Source organism: Bufo gargarizans, chromosome 6, assembly GCF_014858855.1.
Source record: "Bufo gargarizans isolate SCDJY-AF-19 chromosome 6, ASM1485885v1, whole genome shotgun sequence".
In the NCBI taxonomy this organism is placed as follows: domain Eukaryota; kingdom Metazoa; phylum Chordata; class Amphibia; order Anura; family Bufonidae; genus Bufo; species Bufo gargarizans.
This window is the reverse complement of record NC_058085.1, coordinates 347,420,109-347,441,630: the sequence shown is the minus strand read 5'-3', so window position 1 is coordinate 347,441,630 and position 21,522 is coordinate 347,420,109. Positions and strand designations below refer to the sequence as shown.

At 46.4% G+C, this 21,522-nt stretch overlaps 1 protein-coding gene across 1 annotated transcript in view; it reads right to left on the bottom strand.

The window, feature by feature from the left end:
• LOC122940696 (Hermansky-Pudlak syndrome 1 protein homolog) overlaps nt 1-17,984 on the bottom strand; it is a 45,174-nt gene extending 27,190 nt beyond the window's left edge. The window contains exons 1-13 of the mRNA XM_044297402.1: nt 17,892-17,984; nt 14,963-15,060; nt 14,367-14,480; nt 13,513-13,647; nt 11,776-11,918; nt 9,782-9,890; nt 7,818-7,978; nt 6,235-6,337; nt 4,880-4,949; nt 4,156-4,220; nt 3,880-4,047; nt 3,308-3,487; nt 1,890-1,957 (exon numbers count right to left, since the gene is read on the bottom strand). Coding sequence (XP_044153337.1) covers nt 1,890-1,957; nt 3,308-3,487; nt 3,880-4,047; nt 4,156-4,220; nt 4,880-4,949; nt 6,235-6,337; nt 7,818-7,978; nt 9,782-9,890; nt 11,776-11,918; nt 13,513-13,647; nt 14,367-14,480 — 1,316 coding nt within the window. The 5' untranslated portion in view covers nt 14,963-15,060; nt 17,892-17,984. The remainder of the gene's footprint in view (nt 1-1,889; nt 1,958-3,307; nt 3,488-3,879; nt 4,048-4,155; nt 4,221-4,879; nt 4,950-6,234; nt 6,338-7,817; nt 7,979-9,781; nt 9,891-11,775; nt 11,919-13,512; nt 13,648-14,366; nt 14,481-14,962; nt 15,061-17,891) is intronic.
• Between the last annotated feature and the right edge of the window lie 3,538 nt (nt 17,985-21,522).

Genomic DNA, 21,522 nt, shown 5'->3' with positions numbered 1-21,522 from the left:
TAATAATTAAAACTCGCCTCATCCACTTGTTCGCGCCACCCGGCTTCTCTTCTGTCTTCTTCTTTGATGACCTTGGAGGAAAAGGACCTTTAGTGACGTCACTGCGCTCATTACATGGTCCATCACATGATCCATCACCATGGTGATGGATCATGTGATGAGCGCAGTAACGTCAAAGGTCCTTTTCCTCCCAGGTCATCAAAGAAGAAGAACAAGTGGATGAGGTGAGTTTAATTATTTATTTTTTAACCCCTTCATCACTATTCTACTAAGCATTCTGTATTAAGAATGCTATTATTTTTCCTTATAACCATGTTATAAGGCAGGCATGCTCAACCTGCGGCCCTCCAGCTGTTGTAAAACTACAATTCCCACAGTGCCCTGCTGTAGGCTGATAGCTGTAGGCTGTTCGAGCATGCTGGGAGTTGTAGTTTTGCAACAGCTGGAGGGCTGCAGGTTGAGCATGCCTCGTATAAGAGAAAATAATAAAATTTACACAACACCTAACCCAAACTTCTGTGAAGAAGTCCGGGTTCGGGTCTGGGTACCAAACATGCCGATTTTTCTCACGCGCATGCAAAACGCATTAAAACGCTTTGTACTCGCAGGGAAAAAAATCACGCATTTTACCGCAACGCACCCGCATCTGTTCCCGCACGTCAGCTGCAACGCCCGTGTGAACCCAGCCTAAGAGGGACAAATTTCGTAGAAACCTCCTAAGGGGCAAGGGATACCCCAGATGCCCTGATAGTGGGTACGTTGCATACCATGCTGTTGGGCCACCATGGGGAGAAGGAACACTTTAGGGACATCTACTGGGGGTGCTATGGGGACTTTGGCTCTACTGGGGCACTAAGAGTGAGCATATTTTGTACTGGCACACAGAAGGGGGTATTTTTTGCACTGGCACGCATTATAAGGGGGTTTTTGTTGTGCTTGTTCACATTATAAGAGGTTATTTTTTGTACTAGGGCACACTATAAAGGGGCATTTTTTACATTGGCATGCATGATCCTGAGGATAGATCATCAATATGAAACACTCAGAAACCCCTTTTTGGACTTAAAGGGCATGTCTTCCATCAGGATAACCTCTGTCCTTATGCCTGATTAAGGCTACTTTCACATAGCGTTTTTCTTTTCCGGCGCTGAGTTCCGTCCTAGGGGCTCTATACCGGAAAAGAACTGATCAGGCATATCCCCATGCATTCTGAATGGAGAGTAATCCGCTCAGGATGCATCAGGATGTCTTCAGTTCAGTCGTTTTGACTGATAAGGCAAAAGATAAAACCGTAGCATGCTACGGTTTTATCTCCGGCCCAAAAAACTGAAGACTTGCCTGAATCCGGCATTTTTTCCATAGGAATGTATTAGTGCCGGATCCGGCATTCAAAATACCGGAATGAAAAAAATAATTAAAAAAATGCCGGATGCGTTTTTTCCGGATGACACCGGAAAGACGGATCCGGCATTTCAATGATCAAGACGATCAGTCTTACAAATGCCATCAGTTTGCATACGTTTTGACGGATCCGGCAAGCAGTTCCAGCGACGGAACTGCCTGCCGGATTCCTCTGCCGCAAGCGTGAAAGTAGCCTTAGGTATAACCATTAACCACTGTGCAGAGACGCTGCAAAGAGCTCCTCCAGCTCCACTGGTCCCAGTTCACACACATTACACGGACATATGAATCTCTGCTATGTACTGGTACATGTGCGGGCGGTACCGTGCGGCCGGCCGCGGCTTCCCCTGGGGACGATTGCTGAGGTTAATGAAGCTCGCCCTGTGGCGATCAGATGACTGCTGGGCCGGCTTCACTATTGAAGGTGGTCGGTCACCCTTTCTCGGGGTACGGTCACCCGCAGGCACTCGCTGCTCGGAGGCACTTACTCTGCCGGACTGGCGGTCTCATTTCTGGAGAATGCTTTGTTCTTGAGTTCGAGCCAAATGTTCTGTAACTAAAGGGAATTTTAAAGAAGAGAAAAAGTCACAAATTCAGAATTTACTTAAAATATAACATGAATAAGGAGTAAGCGCTTTGCTTTGCTCATCTTAGGAGGAGAGATCTCTTCTTCTCCAGTCATGCCCAAATCTAAATTCAGGATTATACCAGAGGGCAGTGCATTGTGGGAACCCAGGTGACGGTAACGCCGTTAGGTCACGTGACTGACCGCTAGGTAGACGTAAACTTCTGTACCTTTCCAACAGCAGAGTTTTGAAAGCAGCTTTGGGTGTGAACAGAGATCTTTATAAATCTATACAAAATCACTACCAAAGTGGTTGAAGAGTTTCTCCATTTTACACCTAGATTTGACCTGTGATATGTTGGTGAAGGCAGATCTGACCGACTATAATCAACAGCCGGATGTGAACAGTACATATTCATACCCTCGTATGTCTCCGATTCTGCAGGACTGTCCCAGGGGTCTGACCATCATATAATCTCCTGTCAGCTGGACCCATGGGGCTAGGGAAGTTATATATGCCTCCATCGTTAGGAGACATAATCAGTGCGGCCAGCAGGTGGCAGCATCATTCAGAGTAGCGGCCTCCTACTGATGGAGAGACACAAGGATGGGGGTACTCAAGACCCTCTGTAACAGGGGTCAGCAACCTCCGGCACTCCAGGTGTTGTGAAACTACATCTCCCATAATGCACACTTGCTTTGATGCTCTCTAAACTCCCACACAAGTGGAAAGAGCACGCTGGGAGTTGTAGTTTCACAACAGCTGGAGTGCCGAAGGTTGCTGATCCCTGCTCTATAAGCTGCTGCAAATAACGCCTTATGGACTGTACTGTGGCTGCTGCCAGTGGAGTATATGGCCAGACGCAGCTTCCCCCAATCAGCCGTTATCCTCGAGATAACCCCTTTAAATGTGTACCGACATCATACGTGCACTTTGATACCTTTAAAGGGGTTTTCCAGTAAAAATGTAGTTCCCACAGTTCTATGAGGCTACTTCACACCTGCAGTAAAGCTATCCAGCAGGAACAGGCAGTGGGAGTTCACCGTAGCCAGCATCGCCGGAGCCCATTGACTAATGGGATTCAGCAGGACAAACACTGGAGCGCGCACTGGTTTTGTTCTGGCCAAAACCTGGCGCTCATGCTGAAGAGTGGTCGGATCCCATAGTCATAGGGACTGGCGGTGAACGATCGTGGCCGGCTAGGCAGGATGCGGTGAACTCCAGCAGGCTGTTCTTCTGCCGAAACGGCATTCCAGATAGCTTTACCGCAGATGTGAAACAAGCCTAAGTTTTTAGATGTACAGTCCCCGGGGTGCTGAGTAGAGTCCGACACCTCTCACCTGAACTTCCCGACCACCAAGGCTCTTAACAAACCGATCTGTTCTTTGCTTGAGCTCAGCCATGATGGGATTTGACCGCACAACTTGATGAATGTCTTGCCCCTCCTGGAGTTTCTTCTCCATCACACTGAACCCATCCAGCAGCTGGTACAGGGACAGAGCGATGTGGCTTCCAGAGAACTGTGAATAATATGATAATTACAAGGAAATAATCTTATGTCTTTATTCACTCGGCTATGTGTCATCACCTGGAAACCATAAGCAAGCAGGTTATAAAAAAAAAAAAAAAAAAAAAAAAAAAAAAGCTACGACCACTGGAGGGATTTCATGGTGGACATTCATCAACAGGAGCCTTTTAATCATTTTCACCATCATTTTTTCTGTGCCAAGATAAATGGGTATTCCCTTCTTCCAAACGATGGCATAGCAATATGGATAAAACGCCACTTTATGATGGGTGGGGATCCTGCGAATATTCTACCGATTTGCCGTTACCTTAGACTATTGGAACACCCCTTTAACCTGTATCACAAGATGCTACATTGTGCATTTCCTGACTGCTCTCCACTCACCTTCGTCAAAAGCACCAAGGACATGCCATGCCACAGAGGCAAGCAGTACATGGAATGAGGCATCATGGGGCAGTAGCCCTCTCTCAGGTTGGCATCCAGAAATACCCGCCGCGTGTTGGTAGATTCTGGTGCAGGGCCGACCAGAGTCTTCAAACTGTCTTCAGCAATCTAAAAGAGGAAAGTAAAACGGCATTAACCCAAGAATCTAGACATTCACTCTGGGGGGGGGGGGGGGGGGGGGGGAGGGGGGGGGGGTATAGTATGGGGTGGGGGTACCTGGATCTCAATGTCCCCAAAACTAGACAGCGATGAATCGTCATCCCTCGAGCTGCCGCCACCTTCTGAAAGAAGTCATACAGACACATTGAGAGAGAGTCCAGCAGCCGATGCATATGGGGGCCTCCCGACTCCACAATGGCAGATGTTGGAAGGATGTAGGGTTGGGCACGTTGGATATCAACATGTCCAATCTTCTTGTTCCTGGGGACGAGGACCACGGCTCTGGCTTACACCCCTCTCTTGCAATTCAGATCACACGGATCCTTGACCAAGCAGAGTATACGTGTGTATGGGGGAGGGGAGATAGCCGTCAGCCGAAAACTATGTAAGGGTCCGTTCACATCACCGCCAAACACGGAAGGGCTCCCCTGTGCGTCCTGGTCCGTGCAGACAGGTCTTATTCTTCACTGTGGATGGAGGATCTAGTGAAGTCAGTAGGTCCATGCTGCGATGCAGCGTTCACATGGCTGGTGTCCGTGTTTTGCAGATCTGCGGTTTGGGGTCCGCAAAACTGACAGGGTTGTGTGATAGACCCTAAAGGTGTACGTCCGGCTTGATGTTTCCTTAAGGTGCAGCCATGGGCCCCTGGTAGGTACATTAATCTACAATTAGAGGGGTTCTCCACGCTACAGCCATTGATGACCTCTCCTCAGGATTATTGGGGGTCTGACACCTGGGGGGGTGGGGGTTCCCTTTGCTTACCTTTCAGTATGGCACTTACCTAAGCTGCTTGTGCTGGGGGACGGGTCGGGGGTATAATACTCTTCTGAGGCCGCATTGTCTTCGGTGCCCTGTCGTAACACAATAAGGGTTACGTTACAGCGCCCTAAAGGGTACGACCACATGGCGCGACCAGGCCGTGCTGCGCTCAAGTCCTGCTCGGCCATGCGAACTCAACAGGCTCTAAGTGAACTAATTACATGGCCAATTAGAGTGCTCCTAATTAGTTCAATTAGAGTCCGTTGCAGCTCATAAGGCGGTGCGGTACTCAACCACAGAGCACCCGCGCGGTATCGTTATACCTCTACACAGAAAGATTTTCTGCCCTTTAACGAGCGCCAATCAATAACACAGCATGCGGATCGGCACTAAATGCCCTTTACATGTGCCAGGCGTATGGGGGCGAGCGATCGTTAGGTGATCGTTTGTCCTCAGACAGTTTTCATTCGGTCCTTATCATTGGCCATTGTGAAAGGCCCCTTAAAGGGAAGGAGGGGGAGGGGGGGGGGTGTATCGGTTTCTGAATTTGCATAATATTGTAACTTATTCTGCCCAACGTGCCGGCAGCAGTATGGACGACGGCTGCAGTATCCGACCCTCCTGAAATCTGAAGTGTCTACTGCACTAGACCTGTGGGGAGGTCTGGGGCCGCACCTGTGATAAGGGCCCCAGAACGCATCCATAGGACTATAAGACTACACAACATCCATAGCTATTCCTCCTGACTTCTCCATACAGCTGAGCATGCATGTGTTTCCTGGGGGCATTCTGAAACCTACTGCGCCCAAACCCTTCCCCCGACATCATCTGTCACGGTACAGTCAGGACACCTCCAGTCCTGGGAAAATCTATATGTATGGCCAGGATTAGAAAAATATGTCCGCCTTCTTCCAAAAACAGCGCCACACCTGTCCACAGTCTGTGTGTGGTATTGCAGCTAAGCCCCTTTCACTTCAATGGAGCAGAGAAGCAATACCAGACTCGACCTAAGAACAGGGGCGGTGCTGTTTCTGGAAGAAAGCCACTATGGTTTTTCGAATCCTGGGAACCCCTTTAAGCCCCTTGGTGCAGTCAAACCCTAATTTGTATAAGGAACAAAAGCCTTTTCTTTCTCATGAACTCTGCAATCGATTTTGACAAGACAGGTGTCATGTCTACAGCAGGATCAACCCTACCAGTATGTCTGGTTTCATGGGGTTGATCCTGCTGACATGTTTTTGGGTGGTTATTTTTTTTTTGGGGGGGGGGGGGGCAGTACAAAGTAAAAAACTGAAACATGCTGTACTAGTAATAACCTCATAGACACAGGCTATAATACAGACAATCCACTGTAAAGTTATTATAAGGCAGCGTTACCGGGATGCTCCGCTCCTGCAGTAGATTGATCCCCGGGTACAGGTCCTGGACGATGAGAATCAAGGATAGGAGATCCGCGGGCCTCAGGGAGCTGGCGTTCCGGCTGTATATACAGAAAGAAGTCATAATGGTTCATATATAATAGATGGTATCAGACACCGAGCACCACTTTATCGTGACCCCTCTAAAATAAACTAAGGGTCCGTTCACATAACCATATCCGTTTTGCAGCCCGCAGATTGCAGATCCGCAAAACACGGGTACTGGCCGTGTGCGTCCTGCATTTTGTGGTCCTGCACTTTCGCCCCATGTTAGAAATGTCTATTCTTGTCCACAAAATGGGCACTTTTTTGAAAGGCCGGGGAACGGAACTACGGATGCGGACAGTACACGGTGTGCTCTCCACATCTTTTGCAGCCCAATTAAATTGAATGGTTCCGCACCAGATCCGCAAAAAAGGTTGATGGGATGCTAACCGGAAATATGGCCATATAAATGGATCCTAAGGGCTCATGCACACGACCGTATGTATTTTGCGGTCCGCAAAACACGGATCACCCCCCCAAAAAAAACGAACGACATCCATTTTGCATCTGTTTTTTTTCCAGATCCATTGGAACAACGCCTGTCCTTGTCGGCAAAATGGACAAGAATAGGACATGTTCTATTTTTTTTTGCAAGCCCCGTTGAAATGAATGGTTCCATTTACGGCCCCGTAAAAATATATAAAAAAATAAATAAATAAAAATAACCGGAAGAAAAATATATTTGCGTGCATGAGCCCTTACAACAGAGCTCACCCTGATAGACTAGGCTCCCCATGCTGTACTTCACCCCCATCTCCACGTCAGCCCCCTGAGCACTGGAGGATCTGGTGACTACTATTTTATCCAGCCGGTCATAGATTTTATGGTTATTTTTAAGGAGCAGTGTTATGTTTTTTCACCAGGACAGAGAACCGTAAACCGCCAACCGCCAGCCCCCCCCCCCCCCCCACACTCATTACTAGATCTGAGACTAATGGCAGCCTGCATACCCACCCAGCCTCCATTGTTATTTCATTCTTGCCATCGGGGAGATGTGACTGTGCGAATCCGCAACACCAGGTGCGTTAAAGAGGACCTGTCCCCACTCCTGACATGCCTGTTTTAATAGCTTCATGCATTCCGCATGTAATAACAATTCTGGAGCCTCTATTCTTATGGCTCTATGTTGTGTCATTCCTTTATTATTCCTGCTAGAAGTTATGAATGAATTGCTAGCAGTCTGCAGTAAGGGTACAGAGGGGAGGTAACCAGTGGGAGGTGTGTCCCTGCACAGTCTCGCTCTATCCAATCAGTGCTGCCATTGTCAGACTGTGCAGGGACTCTCCCTCCAAATGGTTACCACCCCTCTGTACCCTTACTGCAGGCTGCTAGCAATTCATTCATAAACTTCTAGTAGAAATAATAAAGGAATGACACAACATAGAGCCATAAGAATAGAGGCTCCCGAATTGTTATTACATGGGGAATGCATGACACTATTAAAACAGGCCTTCTTGAAGAAGTTTATACCAGTTTTACCGAGGTTACAGAACACACCTGGAGAAAAGCGCCAGAAGTTTGGTGTTGACCAGGACGAAGGCATGCAGGACCTCCTCGCTGCCTCGCTCATTGCTGCCGTTAATGTACTGCACGATCTGCTTTTCCAGGAACTCTATGCACTGCTCGCAAAGCTTGGGGTGTATCAGACGCTCTACTGCCTGCGAGGCGAGAGACAAAGCACTAACATGAGCTGACGGAACGGACATCCACGTGCTCTGCCCTGATCCATCATCACCAAAATCCACTAACTGTACACGAGGCCATGGGTATACGTTTTGATCAAAACACAAAAACCCACTCACCGCGTCAAGGTGACCTTTATGAAGTGGGTACCTCTAATTTGGTGCAGTACCGCGTCAGCAGGTGGCATGACCCAGCAGTCCAACAGCACCCCTGCTGCCAGACTAAGCCACCTTGGCCCTTCCAACCCAAAGGCACAGCACCCCAGCAAAACATGGTGTGATACTGCGTTGTTGCTTTGGTGCTGTGCCTGTGGGTTGTTGGTGGCGGCCAGTGCCATGGAAGCTTAGCCTGACAGCAGGGGTGCTGTTGGACTGATGGGTCACACCGCCTGCGGGTGCTGTGTCGCGGCGGCGTGCTCGCAGTGTAGTGCTGCACCAAAATAGAGTAGGGACTCACCTGAAAGAGGTCACCTTGACGTGGTGAGTAGGCTTACGCATTTTAAACAAAACGTATACAAAGAGCCTCATGTACAGTTTATTAATTATGGTGTTGTATACTATTAATGCATTGCACATGGATGTGCGATCCGCGTTTTCTTTATTTTTGGAATTTTATGACTGCTTAGCTTGCTTAAAAGGACCTTGCGCACATTGGCTAGAGCAGGCATCCTCAAACTGCGGCCCTCCAGCTGTAGTAAAACTACAACTCCCACAATGCCCTGCTGTAGGCAGATAAATGTAGGCTGTTCGGGCATGCTGGGAGTTGTAGTTTTGCAACAGCTGAAGGGCCACAGTTTGAGGATGCCTGGGCTAGAGGCTCAGTCATCTGGTCATGTAGGGGTTAAAGAGCACTGCATTCCAGCACTGGGTCTATAAGTTGTGACTAGGAAGCAATGCAAGTTAAAGGGGTTCTCCATGATTAGAAAAACATGAATGCTTTCGTAAAAAAATAAATAGCACCCACCCTGTTGACAGGCTGTTTGTGGTGTTGCAGCTTGGCCCCATTCACTTCAATAAAGCATCAGTAAACTGCAATACCAGACACAACCTGTGGGCAGGTGAGGTGCTGTTTTGTTTTTTTTGCAGGAAAGCAACCATGTTTTGCTAATCTTGTACAACCTCTTTGGGCTCACGTGAGCTTTTACTATGAATTTCTTTGCTTCTAAGTTCATTAGTCTTGTACGACTAATGGTCGTTTATACACTGGAAAATAAAGGGGTTGTCCAGGATTAGAAAAACATGTCCTAGTTCTTCCAGAAACAGCACTACACCTCTCCATGGGTTGTGTCTGGTATTGCAACTTAGCTCCATTGAAGAGAGTGGGGCCGAGCTGCAATACCACACACAACCAGGTGTGGCGCTGTTTTTGGCAGAAAGAAGCCATATTTTTCTGAACGTGGACAACCCCTTTAACATCAGTCCATGGATTTCTGAGTATTTTTGCATATATTCAGCAATGTGAATGACCACATACTTCTGTGTTGGATTGCGGTGGCCGTCAGTGTGCTCACAAAGTCTATACATTCATCTACAAGAAGAGACACGTGAGCTCGTCCCAGTCAAAAGACCTCTGAGAGAGTCATAAAATGCTGTAAACATGTTAAAGGGGCGCTCCACTTAAAAAAAAAAACATGCAATATAAGTCTAATGTAGTCAGAGGCTCAGATGGCTTTTTAGTCCCCCATGCTGTACACTGCAGCTTTGCATTGAGACCGGTTGTCAGGTTTCCAGAAGGAAGCATGTCTCTGTAGACTCCCGGAACCCTTCTTGCTCACTCACCTCTACTGCGAAGCTCTGGTCTTCGTGCTGCAGGCGGCCGTACGTTAGGAGCAGACTCTGGAACGTCTTCCACACGAGGTTCCGCTGATCCGAATCTGGCGGTCGCAGTCTGCAGCGGAATAACACATACAGATCATGCTAGGGTATAACTTTCCTCAGTACTAGGCGCCACCAGCCTCAATATAGACATGCATCCTCTGCCATCTATCCAGTCAATAGGAGAGTGGCAACAGACACTTCTGACCGCCGCTTATCTCCCAGCAGAACAAAGGGTCGGTCAGGAGACCCCCTTACACACTATATGGTCAGTGGGATCCACCAGCCTTTATCGAATGCGCTTTCTTTGCTCACCATTTGCAAAATCTTTTGCTTGCTGTCAGTGAATAGAAACACAAAATCCTGATTATTTTCAGGAAAGCTCCGATATACGCTCGAATGCGCCACATCTGTTCAGGGGTTGTGTGATTACGGGGCTGAGCTGCGCTACCAGAAACAACCAATGGGCAGGGGTGGCGCTGTTTTTTGGAAGAAAGCAACAATTTTTTTTTGTAATCCTGGACAAATATTTTATCATTCTTTATGTGAGCTGGGAGTAGTCAGGAGAGAGGATTGCTTTTGAAACTGACCACAAAGGTGATTTAAATGTTGCTGAACTTTTAATTATACAGCGAGTTACCGAAAACCCACTTTTATGATAGGACAATCTAATTGAACGGAGGCAGATCAACATTTGGAGAAGATTCATGGGGCAAAATGCTGAGGAATTTCATATTGACCCCCTATTTATACCGGAATTTCATATTGACTCCCTATTTATACCGGAATTTCATATTGACTCCATATTTAAACCAGAATTTTGTATTGACTCCCTTCTTATATCAGACAGCAGAGAGTATGGTAAGTTATTGTACTGGTCAGGTAGATACTTACCATGAAGAACGTTACTATTAAGAATAGCAAGAAGAAGAAACGAAAAGAAGAAAGACGTTATAAAAGGTGAAATTGTAGAAAAGCGTAGATCTGGCTGTAATACAAAGAGCAGGGATCACCAACCTCCGGCACTGCAGCTGTTGTGAAACTACAACTCCCAGCATGCGCAATCGCTTGGTTGTTCTTGGAATGCCTATAGAAGTGAAGGAAGCATGCTGGGAGTTGCAGTGTAACAACAGTTGGCGTGCCAGAAGTTTCCAGAAATTCACTGACTCCCCCCATTAAAAGGGGTTAGGCCACAAAAAATGTCCTAAATTTTTCAAGCCAGCACCTAGATCCGAATACTTTTGTATTTAGATGCAATTAAACATTTTGTGTAGCCAGTGAGTTATTCAATAAAATGTATCTGTATGGCGCCACCTGCTGTTTATTCTTTTTCTTATTTCTTGTCCACCTCACTGAGGTGGTCGCACGTGCTCAGTTTAAATCTTCAACTGCCACCAGTCATATGTTCTGTTAGAAGATGTGGCAGTTAGAATGAAAGGACAGACCCCTGAGCTACCAGCCTGAAATAAATCTAGCAATGACTAGGGGGATCTCTGGACCCAGGACTCTGCAGTCATTCCCCCCTGGCTATTCTTTTAGCTAATGTACAGAAAGTAGAAGAGTCGTTGGCAGCCAACTTTTCCAGAGGCAGAAGAATAGAATAAATAAATAATAGAATAATAAATAATAATAGAATAAAATGACGGCTGAGGAGAACTTTTCACTGGTGTCAGAACAGCTCGAGTAAGTGCTTTACATTTAGGTCCTGTCCTCAGGAGAGGTCATCAATGTATAACTGATAGGGAGGTCCGACCCTCCAGAACTCCCACCACCTAGCAGAACGCAATGGCAGTGGCACCCTTCACTGCAGCAAGGTCCGTACACTTGTGGCCGCTTCTGATCATGGCTATCCTGGTGGCTGGACCACCGCCGATCATACACTGATGGCCTATCCTCAATGAAAACATGACAGTGGGTCTTTTGGAAACATTTTGAAAGGGAAAATTAAGCGGACATACTCTTTTTTGATTAGTTGACTGTCCAAAGTGACCAAACCAAAGTGAACTTCAGTGAGTCTCTTCAAGACGAAAATCTTCCTCCTCAAGTCGTCCTCGTTTTCTTCTCTGTCCCCATTGACAGCAATGAAAAGACATTCTCCAAACTGCAAGGATAATATGCTGAATAAGAATACAGTAAAACGGCCTCAAGCATGAAGCCTAGCGCGGACAGGAACTGGTTGTCCATAGCGCAGTTCTTGGCTGCACTGGGTTTCATACATGAGGCCTAAAGTAACCCAAACTGTATGGAATAATATAACCAAAAGTAACTCAAACCATATTAATTAGTATAACCGTAATTAACCCAAACAGTATGGAATATTGTAACTAAATGTGACAACACACGTGTCCCCCCTCTCCCTCATCTGTGCTGAAATTTTACAAAGTGGGGTCTGGTGCAGGGCAAAAGCAGCGGCGGAGAGCAAGTAAGTACGATTTCCTTCATAGGTCCGGCGGGGGCCGCCAATTTAACTGTGGAAACCCATTCGATGCAGTTTTGCTTAAAAAAAAGATCCGTCTTCTGGGAAAACCTAAGGCCTGATTCACACAAGGAGACGCTGAAAGTGGTTGAGAATTGTATCCAGCAAAACTGCATCAAATGGGTTTCCACAGTTAAATTGGCGGCCCCCGCCGGACCTATGGAGGAAATGATACTTACCTGCTCTCCGCCGCTGCTTTTGCCTTGCACCAGACCCCACTTGTAAAAGTTCAGCACAGATGGGGGAGGACACGTGTGTGGCTGCAGTCGATGACCGGTATGTCCCCTAAGCGGCACATCACTGGGTCACGTGTCCCTTGGAGGTCACTGCTACGGCCAGTCATTGGCATCAGCAACACACGTGTCCCGGAGGTTTACAAGCAGGGACTGGAGCGTGGCGAATGCAGTGGTGGACCAAAAGAGCCGGATAGCAGCAGGTTTGGCAGGGAGCCAAAAAGTGTTAAAAAGCTAAAGAACCCCTTTAGGGTCAGTTGCAGACCAGTGTACTATGGATGAGTGTCCTAGTTTACGGACTAACTATCAACCATATGATGCTGTGAGTTCTGGTCAGTAGGCCTGCGGTCATGCACCGACTCTTGTCAGAAATACAGGTGCAGAAATGCGTCTAGAATACGCTGGTCTGAAACCAGCCTAAGGCTTAAAAGGATTTTTATTTTTTATTTGCCCAGAGTACTACAAACACTGCATATATTTGCCCTGTGCACCTGTTTTTCATGTCAGTGCGTTCCTTCCCCTTTTCTCAGTCTCTCTGCATCCTGGCAGGAAGTTTACATACAGAACTTCCTGTTTTCCTCAGCTTCCTGTTAGTATTTCTAATCAATCCCGGCACGCTTTGCTCTGTAACGTTTCTCAGAGCTTGCTCCAGCTTCCGCACTGTTCGCTCTTCAATAGTCACGCCCCCTACACCGCTCCTCTCCGTGTTCGTTAAGCGGAGCAAACCCTGCGAAACATTAAAGAGCAATGCATTCTGGGATTGGTTAGAAAACCCAACAGGGAGCTGATGAGAACAGGAAGTTCCTGCCAGGATGCAGTAATGCTGAGAACAGGGGAAGGAAAGTGCTGACATGAAAAACAGGTACACAGGGAAAATAGACGCAGTTTTTGCGGTACTCTGGGCAGAAAAAAAATTCTATATACAACTGGAGAAGAACTTTAAATCCGTTATTATGACAGTTATTTAACCCCAAGAAATGACATACCATGTGCAGCACACAGAGGTGGCCATTCTCAGCGGTGAAGCAGGTGTACGTGTCCCCGATCTTCTCCAGCAGCGTCACACAAGAGATGATCAGAGGGGCAAAGAGGGTATTGATGCTGTCACCAATGTTCGGAGACTGAATAAAACAAGAAAATAAAGTGCAGATTATATCAGGAGGTGGGTAAAGCAGTGGTAATCTATAGGATTATGTTACGCAGCTTTGGGTGTGACCACATTGTCTTACGCAGCTTTGGATGTGGCCACATTATCTGACGAGATGTAATACAAGGTGTAATTTATAAAATGATTCAATATTATCATCAAATATTATAATTCTGATCAGTGGAGACTTGGCTTCTGACTGTGCAGGGAGCCGCAGCATGGCTCCATGCAGATAAGCACTGTGGCTGCTTCATACTAAACACCCATGGGGACCCAGCAGACCCTTATATAAATCTCATTACAAAAGATACAATTACGTGGAGAGAAAGTATTATCAGATATTTCATGGAAGAAGAGGAGTTTATAATCCTAGTTTCCAGGGTCTTTGTACTGAGGTACAAACACTGCCTTCTCTACATGACCCTACAGCAGCTCATCACCTACCATATATACGGTAATAACCACCAGTCCACTTACCTGCAGCAGCTCCTCACATACCATATATACGGTAATAACATCCAATCCCCTTACCTGTAGCAGCTCATCACCTACCATATATATGGTAATAACCTACAGTTCTCTTACCTGCAGAAGCTCGTCACATACCATATATACAGTAATAACCTACAGTCCACTTACCTACAGCAGCTCATCACCTACCATATATACGGTAATACCCTACAGTTCTCTTACCTGCAGAAGCTCGTCACATACAGAGTATCTGCTGTGTAGATTCTTCTCGAACTCTTCGTCCGCCCAGCAGAACAGGACTTCTGCTCCCTCCGAGACAATGAGTATACACTTCATCTGCCGAGGAGGAAGACCATTATAAAACAGACGTCGCCCTCTTTTGGCAAGTTGCCAGAAATTCGGTTCAGTTCTTTTTGTTTCTAGGAAAGCTGGGTGAATAGCAAGGTTCTCTCCAGTGAAATTTCCACAGAGGTCATTATCCAACTTCCCCATGTAACCTGTACATTACACGGACATGTCACTGGGCAGTAATGCTTCATTCCTCCTGAGAGAGGCATTGTAAGACATTAACCCCCCCGGCTCCTATACAGAATATAAAGTGTAGATGGCTTACTGCCGGCCGCTGCCACTAGAGGGAGCTCTCTGCACAGGGAGTGATACATCTTTACTGAGCTCCCTCTAGTGGTGGTTGTAAGTAGCCCATATTGTATCATTTACCCTATGTGTCAGCAGGGGATTTTCTGTATCAGTAAAGGAGCTTTGTACCTTTATAAAGATATATCAAGAAATTAATCAGTCCAGATAATATCATTACTTACTGTAATATCCGCCGTCCCCCGAGGTCTTCAGCGATGGATCAGATACTGCAGATCCTCAGTGACCCTTCTTCTCCATCACTTCTCTCCTTCTTCTTTGCCTGTTACAGAAAAGTGACACTATAATGCCGGATAGAAGGAATGATGCAGATTCCGATAATCCGTCACCGAAATAGAAGGATTTGTCCAAATTCCATATAATGTGGATGCAGAACAGAAACTTATAGCTAAACGTGGAACCAAAAGCATAAAAAAAAATATATATATATATATATATATATATATATATATATATATATATCCATAAAAAGATTCAGGCAGCACTCCCTTTAGTGCAGAAATAATGCAGGTGCCCGCGGTGGTCCCTCGATATGGGACAAATTCAGTAGAGAAGGAAAGTCCGCAGCACTCCTTTAAGTAAAAAAGTGAATTTTATTCACACATGAATTTTATTCACACATGTCAGACATGTGTGAATAAAATTCACTTTTTTACTTAAAGGAGTGCTGCGGACTTTCCTTCTCTCTCTCTATATATATATATATATATATATATATATATATATATATATATATATATATATATATATATATATATATTATATAAAAAAATCCACATTATACATCTACATGTGCACTTGGGAACTGAAGGCATCTGTGTTGGTCCCATGTTCATATGTGGCCGCATTGCTGAGAAAAATGAAGTTTTATAATGAGACTCTAGGAGCAACGGGGGCGTTGCCATTACACCTAGAGGCTCTGCTCTCTCTACAACTGCCGCGCCCTCTGCACTTTGACAGGACCAGACATGATCACATTTACACTGCCTGGCCCTGTCAATCACAGTGCAGAGGGCACAGCAGTTGTAGAGAGAGCAGAGCCTCTAGGTGTAATGGAAACGCCCCCGTTGCTCCTAGAGGCTCATTTGCATATACTGAATCACCATTTTTCTCAGCAATGCGGGCACATACTGTATGAACATGGGACCAACACAGATGCCTTCAGCTGCCAATCGCACATGTAACAGGTCAGCCGGTGTCATAGCACGTGGGAGGAGCCAACGCAGCCAGAAGAAACTTAGGGTCATTTTTTAAGATCTGCGTTTTAGAAGTCGGTCTTAATAAGCCCCTGCGCTGGCGGTGGATCCGTAAAAGTTATGTAGAGGTGTCGGCCTCTACATAACTTGGGCGCATCCACCGCTTGTGTAAGGGCTCACGCACACGAACGTATGCATTTTGCGATCCGCAAAAAACAACTCGCAAAAAACACAGATGACATATGTGTTCATTCCATATTTTGCGGAATGGAACAGCTGGCCTTTCATATAACAGTCCTATCCTTGTCCGTAACGTGGACAATAAGGCTAGGTCTACATGACGACTTGTGTCGCACAAATGTCGCACAACGATTTTTATAATGATAGTCTGTGGTGTCGCACTGCGACATGCTGTGACTGCAACGCGACAGTCGCAGAAAAATCCGTTTTGAATAGATTTTTTGCGACTGTCACGTCGCAGTATGTCGCATGTCACAGTGTGACACCACAGACTATCATTATAAAAATTGTCGCACGACATTGGTGCAACACATGTCGTCGTGTAGACCTAGCCTAATAGGACATATTTTATTTTTTTGCGGAACGGGAATACGGACATACCGAAACTGAATGCACACGGTGTAACTTCCGTTTTTTTACAGACCCATTGAAGTGAATGGTTCCGCATACGGTCCGCAAAAAAACTGAACGGACACGGAAAGAAAATACGTTTGTGTGCATGATGCCTAAATCTGCCAGCTTCCTTCCTGACGTAGATTTCAACCATTTTCTACACCTAAAACAGGCATAGAAAATGATGAGACGGGCTGCTGTCCTGTGCCCTTCCACCTCCGCGCCAACTTTTTCAGACCCGTGTGACAAAAAAAGTGTTGTACATCTGTTAGTAAATGACCCCCTTAATATTTACTTACGCTAAGGGTCCATTCACATGTCTGGCACCCCCATAGAACTGCCTATTCTTGTCCGCAATTGCGGACAAAAATAGGACATGTTCTATTTTTTTCTGGAGCTGCAGACCGGATGATCGGCGGCGCGCTCCGGAAATGCGGATAGCACACTGTGTGCTGTCCGCATCCATTCCTGCCCCATAGAGAAGGAATGGGTCCGCACCCGTTCTGCACAATTGCGGACGTGTGAATTCAGCCTTACTGTGTAAATTCCACCAGAAATCTGCTTGTAGCACATGGACCTCCCGAGGGGCGCCAAAATAAATGAGGTGCGCGCCTCTTAATAAATATGTATTTTAAAGCTCATTCAGATGACTGTATCCGTTTTTGCGGTCTGCAAATTGCAGACCCGAAAAACACAGATACTGCCTCTTTGCGTTCTGCAAAATACGGCCAGGCCCATGATAGAAATGTCTATTTTTGTCCGCAATTGCTGTTTTTTGCAGGGGCCCAGGCGGAGTATATAAGGACAGGTCATGGAGCTGCAGATGATCCGGCACACGGCGTGTAGCCCTGTTTTGCAGATCCGCAAAACACTACGTTCATGTGAATGCTGCCTTATGTAAAACATACCCATCTTACTGCAGCCCCATTGACATGGATGGGTGCGGAACACAAACATACATTCCCGTCATGTTATTTAATCCTGTAAAAAAAAGTTTTTAAGAGACAAATAAAAAACATATGTGAACCCCCGCAGAATACAGAAAATACCCCAAAAAAAAAAAAACACCCCAGACTTAACGTTTTCTTCCGCAGACCATTAGGCTGAGGCGGTCACAGCCAGAAGGGAGTAGGAAACATAAGGGAAGGACGTACAGTTCTCTGTCCTGCTGCATCCACGCCTGGACTGGCTCCAAAAACCGCATCAAAAACTGCCTGTGTGATCCCAGCCTTACAGATCATGGGCAGCAGCGCAGTCCACTTACCTCCATGCACACAGCTGGGACAGAGACTTCCTGCACTGAAGCATGTGAATGCAGCCCATGTGACCAGAGCAGGGGGGGAGGGGCTGCAGGAAGCAGCAGATGACTGGGGGGCGGAGGGCAGGCTGCTGCATGTCACCTGCAGATCCCTGTCATCGTCCTCCTGCAGACGGTCACAGAATCAGAAATGGTCCCCCTGCTGTCAAGTCAAGGGGGTCTCCTCTACGTGTCTTCTTCCTATTGCTCAGGCTCCTCCTTTCATTATCTTCGCCTGTCTGCATTGTTTTTGTTGCTTTCTGGTAACGCCCCCTGCTGGAGATTATAAGACTATTACAAGTCACTGGTATATAAGGACAGGTCCTGGAGCTGCAGATGATCCGGCACACGGCCTGTAGCCCTGATTTGCAGATCCGCAAAACACTACGTTCATGTGAATGCTGCCTTATGTAAAACATACCCATCGGATTAATTAGAAAATCTGCAGCAGCTGAGGTGTGTATTATGAGGTTCTGCAGCAGCTGAGTTGTGTGTTATGAGGTTCTGCAGCGGCTGAGGTGTGTATTATGAGGTTCTGCAGCAGCTGAGTTGTGTGTTATGAGGTTCTGCAGCAGCTGAGGTGTGTATTATGAGGTTCTGCAGCAGCTTAGGTGTGTATTATGAGGTTCTGCAGCAGCTTAGGTGTGTATTATGAGGTTCTGCAGCAGTGAAGGTGTGTATTATGAGGTTCTGCAGCAGCTGAGGTGGATATTATAAGGTTCTGCAGCAGCTGAGGTGTGTATTATGAGGTTCTGCAGCAGCTTAGGTGTGTATTATGAGGTTCTGCAGCAGCTGAGTTGTGTGTTATGAGGTTCTGCAGCAGCTGAGTTGTGTGTTATGAGGTTCTGCAGCAGCTGAGGTGTGTATTATGAGGTTCTGCAGCAGCTGAGGTGGATATTATGAGGTTCTGCAGCAGCTGAGGTGGATATTATAAGGTTCTGCAGCAGCTTAGGTGTGTATTATGAGGTTCTGCAGCAGCTTAGGTGTGTATTATGAGGTTCTGCAGCAGCTGAGTTGTGTGTTATGAGGTTCTGCAGCAGCTGAGTTGTGTGTTATGAGGTTCTGCAGCAGCTGCAGTGTGTATTATGAGGTTCTGCAGCAGCTGAGGTGTGTATTATGAGGTTCTGCAGCAGCTGAGGTGGATATTATGAGGTTCTGCAGCAGCTGAGGTGGATATTATGAGGTTCTGCATCAGCTGAGATGTGTATAATGAGGTTCTGCAGCAGCTGAGGTGGATATTATGAGGTTCTGCAGCAGCTGAGGTGTGTATTATGAGGTTCTGCAGCAGCTGAGATGTGTATAATGAGGTTCTGCAGCAGCTGAGGTGGATATTATGAGGTTCTGCAACAGCTGAGATGTGTATAATGAGGTTCTGCATCAGCTGAGGTGTGTATAATGAGGTTCTGCATCAGCTGAGGTGTGTATAATGAGGTTCTGCATCAGCTGAGGTGTGTATAATGAGGTTCTGCATCAGCTGAGGTGTGTATTATGATGTTCTGCCGCAGCTGAGATGTGTATAATGAGGTTCTGCAGCAGCTGAGATGTGTATAATGAGGTTCTGCAGCAGCTGAGATGTGTATTATGATGTTCTGCAGCAGCTGAGATGTGTATTATGATGTTCTGCAGCAGCTGAGGTGTGTATAATGAGGTTCTGCAGCAGCTGAGATGTGTATTATGATGTTCTGCAGCAGCTGAGATGTGCATAATGAGGTTCTGCAGCAGATGAGATGTGTATTATGAGGTTCTGCAGCAGCTGAGATGTGTATAATGAGGTTCTGCAGCAGCTGAGATGTGTATAACAAGGTTCTGCAGCAGCTGAGGTGGATATTATGAGGTTCTGCAGCACCTGAGATGTGTATAATGAGGTTCTGCAGCAGCTGAGATGTGTATGAGGTTCTGCAGCAGCTGAGATGTGTATGAGGTTCTGCAGCAGCTGAGATGTGTATTATGAGGTTCTGCAGCAGCTGAGGTGTTATGATGAGGTTCTACAGCAGCTGAGCTGGCTATTAAAAGATTCTGCAGCAGCTGAGGTGTGTATAATGAGGTTCTGCAGCAGCTGAGATGTGTATAATGAGGTTCTGCAGCAGCTGAGGTGTGTATAATGAGGTTCTGCAGCAGCTAAGGTGTTATTATGAGGTTCTACAGCAGCTGAGGTGGATATTCTGAGGTTCTGCAGCAGCTGTGTGTATAATGAGGTTCTGCAGCAGTTGAGGTGTGTATAAAGAGGTTCTGCAGCAGCTGAGGTGTGTGTTATGAGGTTCTGCAGCAGCTGAGGTGTGTATTATGAGGTTCTGCAGCAGCTGAGGTGTGTATTATGAGGTTCTGCAGCAGCTGAGGTGTGTATTATAAGGATCTGCAGCAGCTGAGGTGTGTATTATGATGTTCTGCAGCAGCTGGGGCACAGAACTGTATAATATACACTGTGAATGTTGGAGAAGGGGTATTCCCATCTTAGGCAATGGGGGCATATCGCTAGGATATGCCCCCAATTATAGGTGCACAACCAAGCGCTAATCCCCGCCTCTACCATAGAAGTGAATGAAACACATAGAGAGAATGCACCAAACAGATATAACACTGACTATGCTGGCAAGACATAAATGAAGGTATTAAAAGCTGAGACTTTTGCCAATATATTCCAGTCATGGAGATATCGGAGCCCATCATGCACCTTTTGCACCTGGTAACCTCCATCACATGGTCTGGTGTGGGTGTAGCTCGCGGCCTGGCTTCATCCACATTGTACAACCGCAGTATTCATGCTGGGCATTTGTGGGGAGCTTGGCTGCGAGCTGAATTATATCACCTTCAGACCGTGTTCACACCACAGTTAGAGCAGAGGTTAGGACCCCTTGCCATGCTGAGAACCGTGACGTGGTGCATGATGGGCTCCGATATCTCCATGACTGGAATATATTGGCAAAAGTCTCAGCTTTTAATACCTTCATTTATGTCTTGCCAGCATAGAAGTGAATGGGATTCGTGTTCTATGGGGCAGACGTCAAAAGCAGAGCCAGCGCTCGGCTATTTTCGCCGGCCCCATAGAAATTAATGAAGGGCGGCTGCGCATGCACAGTGCGCTCTCCTTCACTTTCGGGGCTCCGTTCTCGATATACAGTACAGACCAAAAGTTTGGACACACCTTCTCATTCAAAGAGTTTTCTTTATTTTCATGACTATGAAAATTGTAGATTCGCACTGAAGGCATCAAAACTATGAATTAACACATGTGGAATTATATACATAACAAAAAAGTGTGAAGCAACTGAAAATATGTCATATTCTAGGTTCTTCAAAGTAGCCACCTTTTGCTTTGATTACTGCTTTGCACACTCTTGGCATTCTCTTGATGAGCTTCAAGAGGTAGTCACCTGAAATGGTTTTCACTTCACAGGTGTGCCCTGTCAGGTTTAATAAGTGGGATTTCTTGCCTTATAAATGGGGTTGGGACCATCAGTTGCGTTGTGGAGAAGTCAGGTAGATACACAGCTGATAGTCCTACTGAATAGACTGTTAGAATTTGTATTATGGCAAGAAAAAAGCAGCTAAGTACAGAAAACCGAGTGGCCATCATTACTTTAAGAAATGAAGGTCAGTC